The sequence below is a fragment of the Neodiprion fabricii genome, chromosome 3 (genome assembly GCF_021155785.1).
Source record: "Neodiprion fabricii isolate iyNeoFabr1 chromosome 3, iyNeoFabr1.1, whole genome shotgun sequence".
Lineage (NCBI taxonomy): Eukaryota > Metazoa > Arthropoda > Insecta > Hymenoptera > Diprionidae > Neodiprion > Neodiprion fabricii.
In genome coordinates, this window is record NC_060241.1 from 15375650 (window position 1) to 15392263 (window position 16614).

General features: G+C 35.9%; 1 protein-coding gene and 2 long non-coding RNA genes across 6 annotated transcripts in view; 1 reads left to right on the forward strand and 2 right to left on the reverse strand.

Moving 5' to 3' along the window:
* Positions 1–10467, forward strand: part of LOC124178369 (THAP domain-containing protein 2-like) — a 172568-nt gene extending 162101 nt beyond the window's left edge. Inside the window, exons 2-6 of one of the 4 annotated variants that reach the window (XR_006869786.1) lie at positions 5119–5406; positions 5492–5657; positions 5729–5912; positions 6012–6648; positions 6897–7116. Coding sequence is in view for 3 of the 4 variants with exons in the window: in XM_046561643.1 (XP_046417599.1) it covers positions 5309–5406; positions 5492–5657; positions 5729–5912; positions 6012–6370 (807 nt within the window). In the remaining variant the exon portion in view is untranslated. Of the gene's footprint in view, positions 1–5118; positions 5407–5491; positions 5658–5728; positions 5913–6011; positions 7117–10301 lie in introns of those variants that run through there. The other 3 variants (XM_046561645.1, XM_046561643.1, XM_046561644.1) reach the window with 3 other exon arrangements.
* Positions 10468–13505: 3038 nt separating this feature from the next.
* Positions 13506–14071, reverse strand: LOC124178381. The gene is made up of 2 exons (XR_006869789.1): positions 13874–14071; positions 13506–13737 (listed from the first exon to the last, which is right to left on the reverse strand). It is a non-coding gene; the product is annotated as an uncharacterized LOC124178381 (long non-coding RNA).
* Positions 14072–14853: 782 nt separating this feature from the next.
* On the reverse strand, positions 14854–16254 carry LOC124178384. Its single transcript, XR_006869793.1, has 4 exons — positions 16118–16254; positions 15856–15974; positions 15456–15648; positions 14854–15378 (listed from the first exon to the last, which is right to left on the reverse strand). It is a non-coding gene; the product is annotated as an uncharacterized LOC124178384 (long non-coding RNA).
* Between the last annotated feature and the right edge of the window lie 360 nt (positions 16255–16614).

The window sequence follows — 16614 nt, forward strand, 5'->3', positions numbered from 1 at the left end:
TCATTGTCTCTGAGAATGTTACATCTGCAATATTTGTGTCCGATTACTATTAGTACCAATTTTATTTGATTAAGTCCTATTTTCCTTTTGTTTGTTTTTTTTTTTTTTGACAGTTTTTTAATAAATCGTTCTGAGGAGGGCCCATATCCGGGTCGAAACGTTAACTAAAATTACGTTTTCTTAATTGACCGATCACCAATACTACAATATATTACATACGAGGTCGAGAATTCTTATTCATCATATCTACAAAATTGGATTACTTCAGAGAACTAAAATGGGTTTTATTCTAAACATCGAACGTATACATGGAAAAACTACAGCTGGTCACTTACGACGCTGGATCAAGACAGCTGATAAATTGAATAGGATGAAGAACCATCGTATCTTCCTACTGCGCTGTAAGAATGAAAGAATAACACCCAAGCACCTAAAATTCTCTAATAATACCTTAGACAACATTTTTTTTTAATTTGCCAAAATCAAGAACAAAAGCTATACAACTCGCAACCGAGTTCCAAAGTTCTCTTTTGAAACTAGAAATCAATGATCTACACACACACATCATCAATTCCGAAAGAACTATGTGTTACCTCTCTGAAATAATTAATTTAAAACTTGGTAGTACTTTGGGAAACAAATTTTTTGAATCACAAAATCGGATGCTCAACAACAAATTTATTACCATAAAGAACAAGAATATCAAAAAATTCACAAACTTACCGGCTCTAAAAAAATCTTTGAACAAACAAAAAAAATCTTATTCAATTGGACAAACTACCAAAAAAAATTGGCTAATTAATCTAACCGATACTCCTATTCCAGAAAACGTCACGGAAATAGTACAATTAGGTCAAAATTTCGGTCGCACATATAACAAACGTGATCTTCCTGTCTTCAACCTTATTTCTAATTTTGAAGAAAAAATCACGAGTTTTCCAAATGAGTTAAGAAACCAAGCCAGATCCGATTTTACCAACCGTGTACTTTGTTTCCCTAAGTACCCCAAAAACAACTTAAATAATTATGTCACCGATCAAAAAATCCGTGAGACCATGAATTTTAAAAAAAATAACCCGGAAATAATGTTTTTAAAAGCCGACAAAGGTAATACGTCCGTTGCTATGTACAAAGACATGTATAATGAAAAAATGAGACAACAGCTTTCTGACACCACTACGTATAGAGTTTCTAGATATGATCTGTGTAATTCCCTACAAAACAGGGTGAATAAGCTCAGCTATAATTGGTTTACCTCTAAACTTATAACAAAAAATCTACATCGAAACATTTCCACGTACAATAGTGTCCCTCCACGCGCATATGGGCTTCCAAAAATTCACAAAGAGGATGTCCCTTTAAGATTAATTGTCTCTTTTGTTAATAGCCCGACATATACCTTAGCCAAAACTATCAATTCATGGCTCACCGCTAATATTAAACCTCCCATCTCGAGAGTAAAAGATAGTTTTTTATTAGTCGATAAAATTAAGACATTGATTATCCCGGACGATTACACTTTAATATCTTTAGATGTAATTTCTTTGTTTACGAATGTTCCTACAGTTCTCGCACTACGTGCAATAAACAACCGTTGGGCTACTCTAGAAAATAAGATCCCAATCCCTAGGATTGAACTAGAAAAAGCCTTGAAAATTTGTTTTGACTCCGCAATTTTTAAATTTAATAACGAGACCTATGCACAACAATTTGGTTTACCTATGGGATCTCCCCTTTCCCCAATCTTGTCAGACCTCGTCATGGAAGACCTTGAAACCTCTTGCATAAACGATCTAGGTTTTAATTTGCCGTTCTACTTTCGATATGTGGATGATATTCTCACTGCCGTTCCAAATGAAAAAATACATCACATTCTTAATATTTTTAACGGGTATCATCCTAGAATACAATTCACTATTGAAACAGAAGAGAACAATACCATCAGTTTCTTAGACGTTTTGTTGATACACAGCAATAATAATATAAAGACAGATTGGTTTCACAAAAAAACATGGTCAAAAAGATACTTGAATTTCAACTCTCACCATCCTTTGTCCTACAAAATAGGCACCATCATTAGCCTTGTTGATAGAGCTATAAAACTTGCTAGTACAGAGTTCCAGGAAAAAAACTTGGCGCTCATATACAATGTACTAAGATCTAATGATTACCCTCATGGACTATTACAAAAACAAATTAATAAGAGACGCTCCTACATCAACAACATACTTGACCATAATATTGACTCTGCTCCTGTCGAAGATAACAATAGACCTGCTACTACATATATCCCCATTCCATATGTAGCCGGCCTATTCGAGTCACTCAATCGTTTATTCGATAAATATAACGTAAAGTTTGTTGGTAAAAATTCAAAAGACCTAAAACTTGTTTTTGATACCGGTAAGGATAAGATCCCCATAGGCAAACGTTCAAATGTAGTGTATAAAATACCGTGTAAGGACTGTAATCAAGTCTACATAGGTCAAACGGGTCGACATCTCAACACCAGAATTAGGGAACACCAACGTAATATACATGAGACAGATGAACGGCACACAGCTCTAACGAAACATAGGATTGATAAACAACACACTTTCAATTTTGACAACACAAACATCCTTTGTGAAGAACAAAATTATTACAGAAGATTGCTTTTAGAAATGTGCAACATTGTAGGTCATACCAATACGGTAAATCTCAGACAAGACGTTGAACATTTAAGCAATATTTACAAACCTCTAATCTCTGCCCACACAACAAATATTGTTTAACCTAAACTAATTTTTTTATTTTTTTTTTTTAAAAAAAATTATTATTCAGTCTCCATTTACAGTTCTTTCTACATAACCTTTCGTACCAAATATTTATTGTTTTTTCTGTATAATGTTTATAATATGTTCACCTTCACTCTGGATTATTGTGTTTTCCCCCATCAGTCGTTATTCACCGGTTGTCCCAATTGGTTCAACCAACAATATTTCGTTAGACATGTAGAATTTAATTATAAAGAGCTTACCTCCACTTAATTGACACCTGTGAATTAATTTCATGGCTAATTGACCTTCTTTAATAACCTTTTAACACTATGACATATTGACTGTGAAAAAACATAGTTCTTTAAAAATTTTCTTTTTAAATAAATGACTACCAACCTTTAACTCCTACTAAAAAAACTACCGGAAGAGTGACATCGTCTACCGTCACTAAAAAGAACATTGTTTCCGCCAATTGTAATGGTGAAATCGACTACATCTTATTACACTTACTTAACTTAAAAGGTAAATAACACCAAAAAACATCCTTATCACAATTATTCATAAGGTCTTACTATCAGCAATGTTCATTGTCTCTGAGAATGTTACATCTGCAATATTTGTGTCCGATTACTATTAGTACCAATTTTATTTGATTAAGTCCTATTTTCCTTTTGTTTGTTTTTTTTTTTTTTGACAGTTTTTTAATAAATCGTTCTGAGGAGGGCCCATATCCGGGTCGAAACGTTAACTAAAATTACGTTTTCTTAATTGACCGATCACCAATACTACAATATATTAAGAAGGAGTTGTAAGTTTTCGTTCTTAACACACGTTATAATATCGTCTACGTATCGATAGTAAAAAGGTAGGCCGAAAGGGAGATTTGAAATGATTTTTTTTTCAAAATGTTCGAGTACTAGATTCGCTACTACTGGGCTAATTGGTGAGCCCATTGCTACGCCAAAGATTTGCTGGTAGAATTTATCTTTGTAAGCGAAATAGCATGAATCTAAACAAAGTTTGGTGGCCGCTAAGAATTCTTTTTTATTGATGTTGGTGTGAGATTTCAAATTGGGCCAGATTTTACTGATAATCGATATTGCTAGATTCGTTGGAATGTTGGTAAACAGTGATTTGACATCTAGGGATACTAACAGGTGATCAGGAGGGATTGTTTTTCCCCTGATTTTGTTTACAAAAGACCAGGTGTCCTTGATGTGATAGTCGGATGTACCTGTTATGTTTGATAAGACACAAGAACAAAATCTCGAAATTTTGTAGGTGGGAGAATTGATGTTACAAACAATCGGTCTGAGAGGAACATTTTCTTTATGAATTTTAGGAAGAAAATATATTTTCGGAGGAAGAGAGTTGAAAGTTTTGAGGTGTTTAGCAGAGTTGGAATCTATAAATTTTTTCTGTTGCCATAGATTTATCATATCGTTGACTTGTTTTTGTACTTTTAAGGTGGGATCACGAGAGATAAGAGTATAGGTAGTCGAGTCATTAAGAATATCTTGGCATTTTTGTTCAAACTCCATCTTTTCCATGACGACTGTAATGTTACCTTTGTCAGCATCGGTGACTACTAGGTGGTTATTTTGTTTTGAAAATTCTTTGGTTTGTTTAACTTTGGAAGTTATTTGAACGTGAGATGTGGGAGGATTTTTGCCAAGTCTGTTGCCAATGATTTGGCTAATATTTGATCTTACTTTATCTTTGGTGATTCCACTTTTGTTACTGAGAGCTAATTCTACGCTGCTTACAATATCATCAATAGGTAACTTAACATTATTATATGGTAAACCATGATTAGGACCGAGTGATAAGGTATCCTTAATTTCAGAAGGTAACTCTGTCTTAGATAGGTTAACTAACCAATTGTTAGTGTGAAACTCTTTAGGAGTATGTATAGACTTAAGTTTGTTAAATTTTCTAATATTATCTGTCTTAATGGCACTGAATAAACGATTGGCTTTCTCTATATCCAAGTTGAAATTTTTATAATCTAAGTTAGTGAAACGGTTCGAAAAGAAAAAGTTCATATTATGATTAAGTTTTTGGATTAGCAGCCATTCCTGTCGATAACATGTTTTAATTTCGAGCGATAGACATTTGTGTTGAAAAAAGCGTAATGCTTTGATGAAGGTTTTTTCCTTTGTTAAATGTTGAAGGTTTTTGATTTTAAATTTTAGAAAGTTTGGAATAATACCAAATTGACGGCATTTAAGAAGGAACACAGTGATATATAATAACGTATAATAATATTATAGCTCTTTGTAGTGCGAAGATCTCGTAACATGGTTTTTAAGCTTTGGTTAGTGAATGTCATAGTTATTTCCATCTAGGGATATTTGAGACCTCTGGCGGATTTCTGTCGTACTAAGGCAAAATCACAGTAATCGAGTGCCAGTCGGACCACCTCTTATTCTTACACCACGGACCACGGATGCACACGGATGTGTACGCACTCGCAGTCGTTTATTATTATTGTATCGGTTAGGTCAGAAGGTAGCCGATCACGCACTGAGAATTCAGAATAATACAACATGCCTTATTGTGTAGCGTCTAACTGCAAAAACAGATCTTTCTCAAAATCACAAAAACAATGTGAGGTCGAAGTAGAGAATAAGGTTACATTTCACCTGTAAGTATAAGTAACGCTTCTGGAACTGTAAATAATGTGAATGCTGTGATACCAAGTAATGTATCTGTACCTATCTTCATTCAAGTCTTCCGAAAAATATTGAGAGGCGTAGGATATGGCTTGATACGATAGGGTTGACGAACACAAGTGTGCCAAAGTATGCTTACTTATGTTCATGTCATTTTTCACCGGAATCATTCGATCGAACATCTGCCTTCAAAGTTAGGCTGAAAGATGATGCTGTTCCAAATGTGAGTTCAATTCATAGTTTTTGAATACAAATATATTTCAGCATGTGAATATAAATAATTTATTAATGTAGGTTTGCATTCAGGACAATGCTGTCTTGCAAGAGACATGCAGTGTTGATAGAGAACGCGAATGCTCTGAATGCATAGAATTTTTTCTCGCAGATGAAGTCACATTGCACCTTGATGCAGCGGAACCTTCATCTTCAATTGATCAAGTTTGTGAATCGGCAAATAAAAGGCCGAGAATTGATAGTCGTGAGTTGATATGTATTCTATGCTGACAATATCTAATTGTTGAGATGTATGGGACCGTTGTTAATACAAATATTCGTTCCATAACTTTCATCTTTTCAGCATCAAAGGATTTTAAGCAAAAAAATGTTTCTTGTCAAACGCCACAACCGCCAAGATGTATCGATAAAGGTACGTGGGTATCGAAATCGTTGATTGCAACTTCTCCCACAAAGGAACGCCTACGTCACATCATCAAAGAGCTGATGGAATCACATCGAAACGAGATCAAACATCTAAAAGAAACAGCACAGCGGACAAAGAAACGCATTGCTACCTTACGATATGTGATGGGTGAATTAGGAAAACGAAAAGATCTCAATCTTCAGGAGCTGGATGTTTTAATCGATATTGGTAAATCAAATGCAGATCTGCTTAAACGAGTGGTTCAAAAGTCAACGCATGCCACAGTACCCAAGTAATTCACACCTGAGCTAAGAGCATTCGCTCTAACCCTTCATTATTACTCTGCATGCGTATACAATTACGTACGTAAAAAATTTGACTCCTGCTTGCCGTATCCAAAAACCTGATCAAAGTGGTATCGATTTGTCAATTGTGAACATGGCTTTAATACCGAATGCCTGAACGCTGTCGAAGAACGTGCAAAAATAGTCGATGATGTTTTGATTGGCTCTCTTGTTTTGGCCGAGATGTCCATACGTCAACACATAGAGTACGATGGACCAAAGTTTAGCGGGTATGTAGATATGGAACTAAATATTACTACCGATCATGGGACTGTTGCAAAAGATGCTCTAGAGTTTCTCTTTGTTGGTGTAAATAGTTCGTGGAAGTTACCTGTTGACTTTTTTCTAACCAATGGTATTAATGGAAATTTATTATAGAATCTTGGTGATCGGTCAATTAAGTAAAGTTTACTTAATTGGCCGATCACCAAGATTCTATAATAGATTATATACGAGGTTGAGAATTCTTATTCATCAGTTTAAAATTGGATTACTTCTGAGAACATGGGCTTTATTCACAACATCGAGCTTACACACGGGAAAGCTACAGCTGATTACCTACGCCGTTGGATCCGGACAGCTGAAAAAATGTCGAGGATGAAGAACCACAGGATCTTTCTTCTTCGATGTAAGAAACAAGGAATAATGCCTAAACATTTAAATTTCTCAAAGACTACCTTTGATAGTATTAATTTTAACTTGTCAAGATCAAAAACCAAAGCCAAACAACTTACAACTTATTTCCAAATATCGCTACTGAATTTAGAAATCAATGAATAAAACCTATTTACTTAATTGACCGATCACCAAGATTCTATAATAGATTATATACGAGGTCGAGAATTCTTATTCATCACATTAGTGGAAATTGTAACGGTCTTTTCGTGTTCGCGGTTTGCTTCGACCAGGATTAACTCCAACTGCGGAGCCTCTCGCAATTAACAAAAATCATCCTCTATCAATTTACTTTTTATTGTTATTTATTTTTTTTTTATTTAAAACGGAATTTCGGATGTCGGTATGACCGAATGACATGCATCTATAAATGGAAACCGAATAAAAGAAAAATATAAATATGAGAGAATAAATTGTATAAATAAAATGGGCACGGCGGATATCTAGGACAATAACAATTCCATAAACGGCATACTCGTAAAATTACAGATAAAACAGTACAAATCAGAATATAAAACTTATCATAAGCGTGTCTTTGGGGATATTCTTCAAATCCCAGTTTCCATTTCCTCAGTTGCGCTCGCTAATTCCGTGCCCAGCCAATTTGACTCCCCTCGTCCGTCATATCTAGGTGGTTTTTCCTTGATCGGGAATCCGTAAAAGATGGGTCGCTGCTAAGAGTCCTTCGTTCGCGCAATAGAATCCGTATGCGTTTTACTTCATTTTTCGTCAGTTGGATCAATTCGTTCGTTATGATTTCTTTATTTTAGAGCGCACTCTGATGACGATCGATTGCTCACCCGTCGTCTCTCGCTTACACTTCTCGATCGATTGCTCATCCGTCGTCTCTCGCTTACACTTCTCGATCGATTGCCCATCCGTAGTCTCTCGCTTACACTTCCCGATCGATTCTATACATCTGTCATATAACCGCTTAGGTGAAAGCCCCCCTCCCTACGGACCTACCTATTACTGAGTCCCGTAGTCACTGCTTTGGCGGCTAAATTCAACTGTTACACAATCAAAAGGCCACCTTAATCAATGAGTGCCTAACTCTATTGCAAGAGTGTAATGTTACTGTCAAATCGATAAAGTTCGACGGAGCTTCTGCAAATATTTCAATTGCAAAACTACTTGTAATGTACTAATGTACTCGGGGATTCGAGAATAACAATCTTAAACGGAAACGGTGAATCCATATTATGGGGTTACATTGCCAAAATTTATGAAATTCCGGAACAAGGCCTTCTCATCTGGGAAATAAATTACGATCAAGTCACATCGAGTATTACAAACAAAAGATGAAAGTCAAATTTGCCACCGAAGTTCTCAGCATATCTCTTGCTCATAGCATAGAATTTTGTAGAACTATTTTAAAGCTCGATTATTTTCAAAAATCAGCAGCCACAGAAGAATTTCTGAAACTGTTCAATGATCTTTTCAATATATTTAATGCGAAGAATTCGGCACAGTATAATTTCAAGAAACCAATCCATTTAGAAAATAAAGTCGAAGTGGTAAACAAACTGGATGAATGTCGAAATTACATCTTGAATTTGAAAGAAGAAGGCACCGGACTCAGTATTGTTAAAACACAATGTCGAACCGGCTTCTTGGGCTTTTTGATTTGCATTGAAAGCCTGAAAGGTATGTTCTACGAACTGTGCGAAGAGGCTAAAGTGCTGACACATATACCCATTTACAAGTTGAGCCAGGACCATGTGGAATTGTTTTTTGGGTGCATACGATCGCATGGGGGGCATAATAACAACCCGACCGTTCGACAATTTAAGGCAGCATTTAAAAAAATACTGATACACTTCGAAATGTACGAAATGGATTCAGGAAACTGTATACCATTGGAAAACGTCGCTATCTTGCACGTTCCATCTGCCTGTAAGCCGGAGAATATAATTAATTCATCCATCCCATTGCTCAACTGGTCGGTAGCCTCGCAATCTCAAACCTAGAAAGTACAGCAAACGTGTTTGATGACCATTCTTATTTACCAGACATAAGAGCAATATCCGAATTTTCTGACAGGATTATTGTGTTTATAGCTGGTTTTGTGGTTAAATATTTGAGCAAAGTCATAATCTGCGAGTTTTGCGTGGGTGCTCTGTCCGGCAGTGTTTTTAATCCGCAAAGTGAGCTGATTGCATTAAAAAGTCGAGTTGTGTTACACTATCCATCTGATAGCGTAACAACGATTTGTCGTGTAGCGGAAAGAGTTATCCGGTTTGCGTTGAAAGAGAGCGGTGGAAATTTTTAAAGAAGATTTTTTCAGAAGATTACCTTACAACTTGCATTCTCTCTAATTTAACAGAAACGAATATTTTATTCCGTTATCTCAATGATCACTGCCATGACCAAATGGCTCTGGAAAACCATTTGGTGCATTTAACAACCGCAGTTGCACGTAAATACGTCAAAATCAAACTTTTTTATATCGGGAAGCAATCTGTAAACGCTGCACGTAGCGACAGGCATAAGTTGAATAAGCTCACGCTCTTTAGAGGGCAGTAGGAAGCTATCGATCGATAACCAAGACTACCAACTAACACTTCTTCTTTTATTTGATATGGATGGTTTTGTCTCTGTTACTAATCTAAGTATTGCTATTTGTTTATTCGAACAGAACATTATTTAAGAAATATATTTAGTCATGTAGTATAAGATGCTGGTCATAATATTATTAGATTTGTTGTCTTGTCATTTCGTTAGAAAGATGCCTAGTCATTTCGAGTTCATAAGGTGTTGTTCATATTGTTGTTAATTTTGTCACACATCTTTAAATGTTTCAACATATTATTTAAAGTAGGTACACAGAGAGAAAAAAGTCGTTAATTCAACTAAATGAGCAATGACATGGGGCAAAATAAATATTGAATTGTATCAATTCAAAATTTGTTGGTCTAACAATATGTGTAGTTGATTTAACTAGTCCAACTAAATATTTTCTTAGACCAACAGATTTTTAATTCACATAATTACATATTCATTTCACCCCCGTGACCGTTCATTTAGTTGAATCAACGAATTTTTTCCCTCCGTGTACGTATTAAGTGTCATGTTTTAGTATTTTCCTTTATTGTAGTTGTTTCTTTCTTTCGCATAAGGCAAACGTTTGCAGTATAATTTTTTTGGTCCAATAATTTCAGTTACCCAAACCTAATAATTAATTCCTCTAACCATACATGTTTTATAGGTATTTCGTAACGGGAGCAGGTTGAACTGGAGCTGTTGAACGAGGGAATTTGCTGTACACAACAGAAACTGTTTTCATATTCTGTGTAGAAGACGTAATCGATTTGTATATTTGAATGTACCATGTCTCATTATTTAACATAATGAATTATTAATTTGAAGCTGAATCTGCTTTCAAGGGCCAGTTTTACCAACTCTGAATACCGTGATTCTTCGGAAAATTATATTCAACGAACGAAATTGAATATTTTCCATTCCATCGAACGACAAATAGCAACAATTCAGCACCTATTCAACAAAATTGGATTTAAAAAAAATGTGCTTATCTGTACAGTTTCTTATACAAAAAGAATTGAAACTGTGTTCGTAAATACCTATACAGTTCGAGGAAGTAGTTTGTGGCAACGATCTGACCGAAAAACTAATACTGCCTAAAGTGAATCATTTAAACGTGGCGCCCAAAACTTAGCTCATCAATATCGACGTGCTACCCATAGAGATATAAGAATAGAGTGCGTGAGCCATAGGAGCGCACATAAGTGAAAACCAGCACGCGATGGGAAAAGAGAGAGCAACTAGGGAGTCTGGTTGTTTTGTCTAATTACGCATACGTTGGCGTGCCGAAGGTTGTTGACACAAGCATAACCTGCTTCCTACTCTATTTGAACATGGTTATCATTCCCTCTTACTTCGTGGTTATCATAGAGACTAGAGTACAGAGTCCAATCTCTGTATTGAAGATGTGTCCGCGAAATCATGAGAAATAAGGGTTCCGCTACAGCGGCGCTGTCGTCACTCTGGACCGATAGCTATATGTATGTTAAATATAATAGTCTCCATGATGCCGCACATACCTATTTACGTTTATTATAATTATTATAATTTTGGTCATTACATCACTGTATTACTATATTTATAGGATCAGAACGTCCGGAGCGACGTTGGTGATGAAACCGTGCACTATTGAATCTCGTAGTTTCACGGACGCCTTTTCCGCCTCTCCGCCTTAGAGATTGGACTCCTGTACTCTAGTCTACATGATGGTTATACCAAAAAAAGAAGGTTGGCGTTACACAGAATATATCGATGAAGTAGTCAAACATATTAGCGGTTCTATAGTATTTTCATTAACGAATAAAATTCATTGTAAACAGTGCGTTGCTATGATAGAAGGGAATACTGATAACAGCAGCAATTCCAAATTAACTATACTAAAAAATCGTGGAGGCTTGCACTTTGCATCTGACGACGCAAACTTTATTTGTATTAGTGCTGAAAAAACTTTACGTCAAAATCGACATTTAACATTTTCTTCAAATATTATGGATAGAGTTGTCTCGGAAACTCTGAAAATATTACCAAACACGATATTAGATGATGGTAAACATTCTTTGTAACAAGATCCCTTGTGTGACCACAGACATAAATTGATTTCACTTATATTGTATATTAGTTTATTTAAATTATAATAATACTACTATTCATAGTCTTACTACTGATTCCATTATTTTTTTATATACTTATGTTTTCGTGTTGAGTGCGACCGAGACTCGCCTGCTGCGCATGCGTGATTAGACAAAGACAACCAGACTCCTAGTTGCCCTCTCTCTTTCTATTGCGTGCTGGTCGTATCGGCTGACTCATGTAATCTGTTCTTACTGGTTCTTATATCTCTATGGTGCTACCACATGTACCATGGAGCCTAGAGTAAAGGAGTCCGAACCTCTGCCCGAACACCTCCGTGAAGTTGGCCCCCCGAAGTTATTATTTTTAAATCTAATTAATGCAATTCGTTTGAGAATCGTTTGAGAGGGTTTGAGAGTAAAGAAAAATCGTTTCGGAGTTAGTAGTTTTTCCGGAAAATTGATTTTAATTTTGGGTGTTAAGTTGGCTCCCATATTTTCCAGCTCCTCAAAAAATGGACTTAGACGTTTAATGTTATTTTTAATCTTTTGAGAATCGTTTCAGAGGATTTGATAGTAGAAAAAAACTGTTAGAGAGTTAATATTTTAATTTATATTCCATAATTATTGAGTGAATGATTTCCCCATGATTTCCCCTAGTTTCCGAGCACTTCCGGCCTGCACAATGGATATGCGCGGTGTACATGCGCAGTGTATCTAAAATCAGCTGGAGGCTGGTCGTGAGTGTTCTGCGCCGAAGAAACTGGCGTTTCTGTTTCATCGTATGTTCTCCAGTAAAAAAATCAATTAATCCTTCAAAAAATTGAGCAACATTCCAACGAGAGCAATAATGTTCAAAGAGCGAAAGAACTTTTGGAATAAAGTCGTATAATAAATTTATCCGACGTTTTTTCAATGATCTTGCCAAACATCGTCGAGTTGTGAACAAATATTGAAGCTTGTGGGAATTCAGGGGTTATAAACACAGGGAAACGATACGTAATATAGTGAGAACTAAAAAAAAGTGGGTGCGTGTACTTATGTACGCGAGTGAGAAGTTATACTTCTTTGGCATCATTGAAAAATACACAACATGTCAAAATCTTCTGTCACACAATGATAAAGAAAAGAAGTATGTAATAAAAAACAATAAAACAAATAACGGATGTCTTAAATTATATTTAAATAATCTATTAAATTTTTGTCACGAACTTTTTATTAAATGTTCTATTAAATTTATTTATTTATTTTGTAAATAATCAAAAACCAATAATGAATACTCAACATTGATAATTTCAGAATATCTAGTATTAATTATATCAAATAATGATATTTCAATTTATATCAATAAATAATAGATACGGATAACTAACCTCAATTATATCGGAGCACTTGAAAAAGTATTTTAGCACAATTTTTTCACTAATATTCACAAATAGTAAATAATATTAATCCAAATATTCAATTTAAATCACTACTGAATATATTTTATTGCCACATATATAATTCGCACTTGTATGAAAATAAAACACGTGTTGTGACTTAAAAACTAAAACCATGTGGATAAATATTTAGCTTTCTTTCGAGACTTAATGAATTCGGTTGAGCGGGCAACTTCATCCTGTTAATTTTGTGTTACAGTTTTGTGTTCCAGTGATGCGCGCGCATCCTGAAATTTCGCTCTCATCAGTTTTTCATAACGCGCCTAAAGAAGTATAACTTCAAAAATGACGTTTATTTTATAGCTTTGTTCTGAAATTTTTAGTCATGGTATTTGTCCCGCAATTTTTTTCGCTGCACAAAAGCTACACAGCTACAGCTACACAGTTTATTTACCTTGTAAATGCGACAAGGGATGGTACGCCTAGCCGAGTAACATGAATCGTTCGCAAGATCGTTGCAAGCACGGTCCAAGATTTACAAGATCTGAGAACACAGAAATCTTGGGATAGACGAACAGGAACATCACTGACATATATTATAAGCCCATCGACATTCTACGTTTCTTCCAATTATGAGTGCATTATTCCTTATCTGCAAGTAAATATCAATTTTGGCGTTCTATAAAAGATTTCACTTTCTGTTGCACTGCGTTAAAAAGATTTCGTCAAGTTTCCTGTTTTAGACGCTCATGTCTTTTTCCAATAGTTTCATCCAATTCTTCTCTTACCATTGGTGTCATTGAGAGAAAATTGCTCAGCTTCGTCTCCATGTCCATCTCGTACCCGTTCGATTTACGATAATCCGCATTCTCGAAACTCGTATTTCTTCGTCAATCTCGGTCGCTACAGCTGATTTCAGACGCACTGCGCAGACATGTTGCGCATAGACAGTGCGCACACACAATGCGCACACCGGAAGTGCTCTAATCCTGGGGGAAATCGCAGATTAAATAATTATTTAATATCAATTAAAATATTAACTCTCTAACAGTTTTTTTCTACTCTCAAATCCTCTCAAACGATTCTCACACGATTAAAAAAAAAATTGAAGGTCCAAGTCCATTTTTTGAGGAGATAGAAAATATGGGGGCCAACTTCACACCCAAAATTAAAATCAATTTTCCGGAAAAACTACTAACTCTCAAACGAATTTCCTTTACTCTCAAACCCTCTCAAACGATTCTCTAACGAATTGCATTAATTAAATTTAAAAATAACAACTTCGGGGGGCCAACTTCACGGAGGTTGCCCGAACGCTGTACTGCGGACGTGGACTATGAAAGCAGTGAAAATTTTTACTGAAATACCCGCTGGCGCTGCTGTACCCAAGAGAGGATGACAGAGACGGAATGAAAAAAGAGAGAGTAGAGAATATTCATATTCGTAGCGCATTTATACGTAAACAGATTAGAAAAACAGTAAATTGTTAGTTTGTCGATTAATTCTGTCATCATGCATTTGTTACTAGATAATATTTTTGGGCATAATTCAAAGTCGAGTTGACCTACACCCTAGAAATATTTATTAATAAACATTATTTTTATACAGTACGCGTCAAATCCAAACGAATTAAAAAACAACAACAAAAAGTGCGAATATTTATTATTTAGTGCACAATAGGAACGTGCTTTTTCATACAGAAAGGAAGCTACAATTTTTAAACAACAAAACATTACAATGTTATTAAAACATTATTATTTACTGTACAATAAATAATATTATTAATGCGATAAACTGCGGAACATTTGGAAATAAATCGATTTTTACCTAAATCGAAGTTCATCCGCGAGCGAAATTTTCATCGTAGACCCTCGACAATTACCGCATTATCATAAAGAGTTGTCCAGCTCCGGATGGCCCGACGAACTCAATTGTTCTTCTAGCCGACGCGATGAAACTAATGTTTCCTCGGTGAATAATTTATATGGAGCATTCCACCCGAATTTGACCAGGCTCCGACCCTCACCCTTTTCGATTTGACTCGAAATTTTGTATGTCGTTCACTCGCATTGGTAGAGGCTAGCATATTTTTTTACATTTTTTGTTCCATCCCGTTCTCGAGTGACAATTTTTTGAAAATATCTATGAAACCCAATTCAATCAGTGATATGTTCTAATTGAAAAACGGCTTTCTGACTCCAAGTGTATTGTCTAATGATGTCTTCGATCCATTCGCTTCCAGGCTCGAATTTCGTCTCGTCCTCGTATGGAAGACGTTTTTTTTGAATATATGCTGGAAACATTGTGACATCACGTTATGATTGTAAAAGCTTGTAAAGAATCCCTAAAAATTCTCAACTATCAACTTACGCTTTGGAAATAACAATCGAGGACAAGAATTTCCCGTTCTGAGTCGTAAGTTATATTAGGCGGACGAGTTTTTGTATCCACTCAGTCAAAAAGCGCCCGAAGGTCCATCTCAACTAATTGGTTGCACCACAGGATGCACAGATGATCAGTCGAGACACTGTCCAAGGACTTCGCTCCATCGTTGTTGCATATTCTACAGACAAAACAAAAATTTTATTGTAATTAATATGAAGATACAGGTAAAAACAAAGCGGATCATAATTTTATATACGCCAAGTCATTGAACAAACATATTTTCTTCTATCGGCAAAAATTGGTATGCAACAACTTAATATTTCGTCAACAAATTATACGCGTTGACTCATTTCACAAAGAGAAAAAATTGTGACCGGAGATTTACCTTTGGTACCTTGAAGCCAGACAGCTGCCGTCGTCCGAAGCGCTTGCAGTTTTCTCTACTGGCATCTCGCCCAGTTGGGCAGCCTAGGTAAGAACAATATTTCCCCATTGTGGACTCTGCTACCAGAAATAAACTTAAAATAAAATTTGTGATTACACGTGACAATATATGAATTTTTACCTCACTTTCATGCTCGTTTTATTCAATCCGTAAATTACAATTTGATAAAGTATTGAAAATAGCATATGTATTTAAAAAATACCATTTTCTCACCTGTTTAGATACAGTGTGGGGCAATCACTCACTACACCTTACGACGCTGATTTTTATGACAATAAAAAAATCTTTGAAAAACTCGTTTATACGGGCAAAGACGAAAAGCCAAGAATGACGTGTAAATGCAAACCCATCTCCTATCTTCGTAGCACTAGCGCTTCCCGTGGCTCCATTTCGAATCCAAATTTTCACCACTTTCAGGGTCCACGCAAAGGGTCCACGTTTATAATATGGCGTTCTCCACTGGTTGTACTGAGTGCGCACTGGCTCGAACAAGGGGCACTCGTTTCGTGCATGCGTCGCTCGGCATCAGGGCAAACCAGTCCCCTGACACTCGCCACTGCTCGCATACTAAAAAATTGTACGCGTTTTTTCCCTGTTTTTTAGTTCCTCTACGTGGCGCTAGTAGACTTCTGACACGCTCGCTGCCCTCGCTGAGCGCGCGCAAGCTTGTCAGACAACTACTAGCGCCACTAGTGGTGG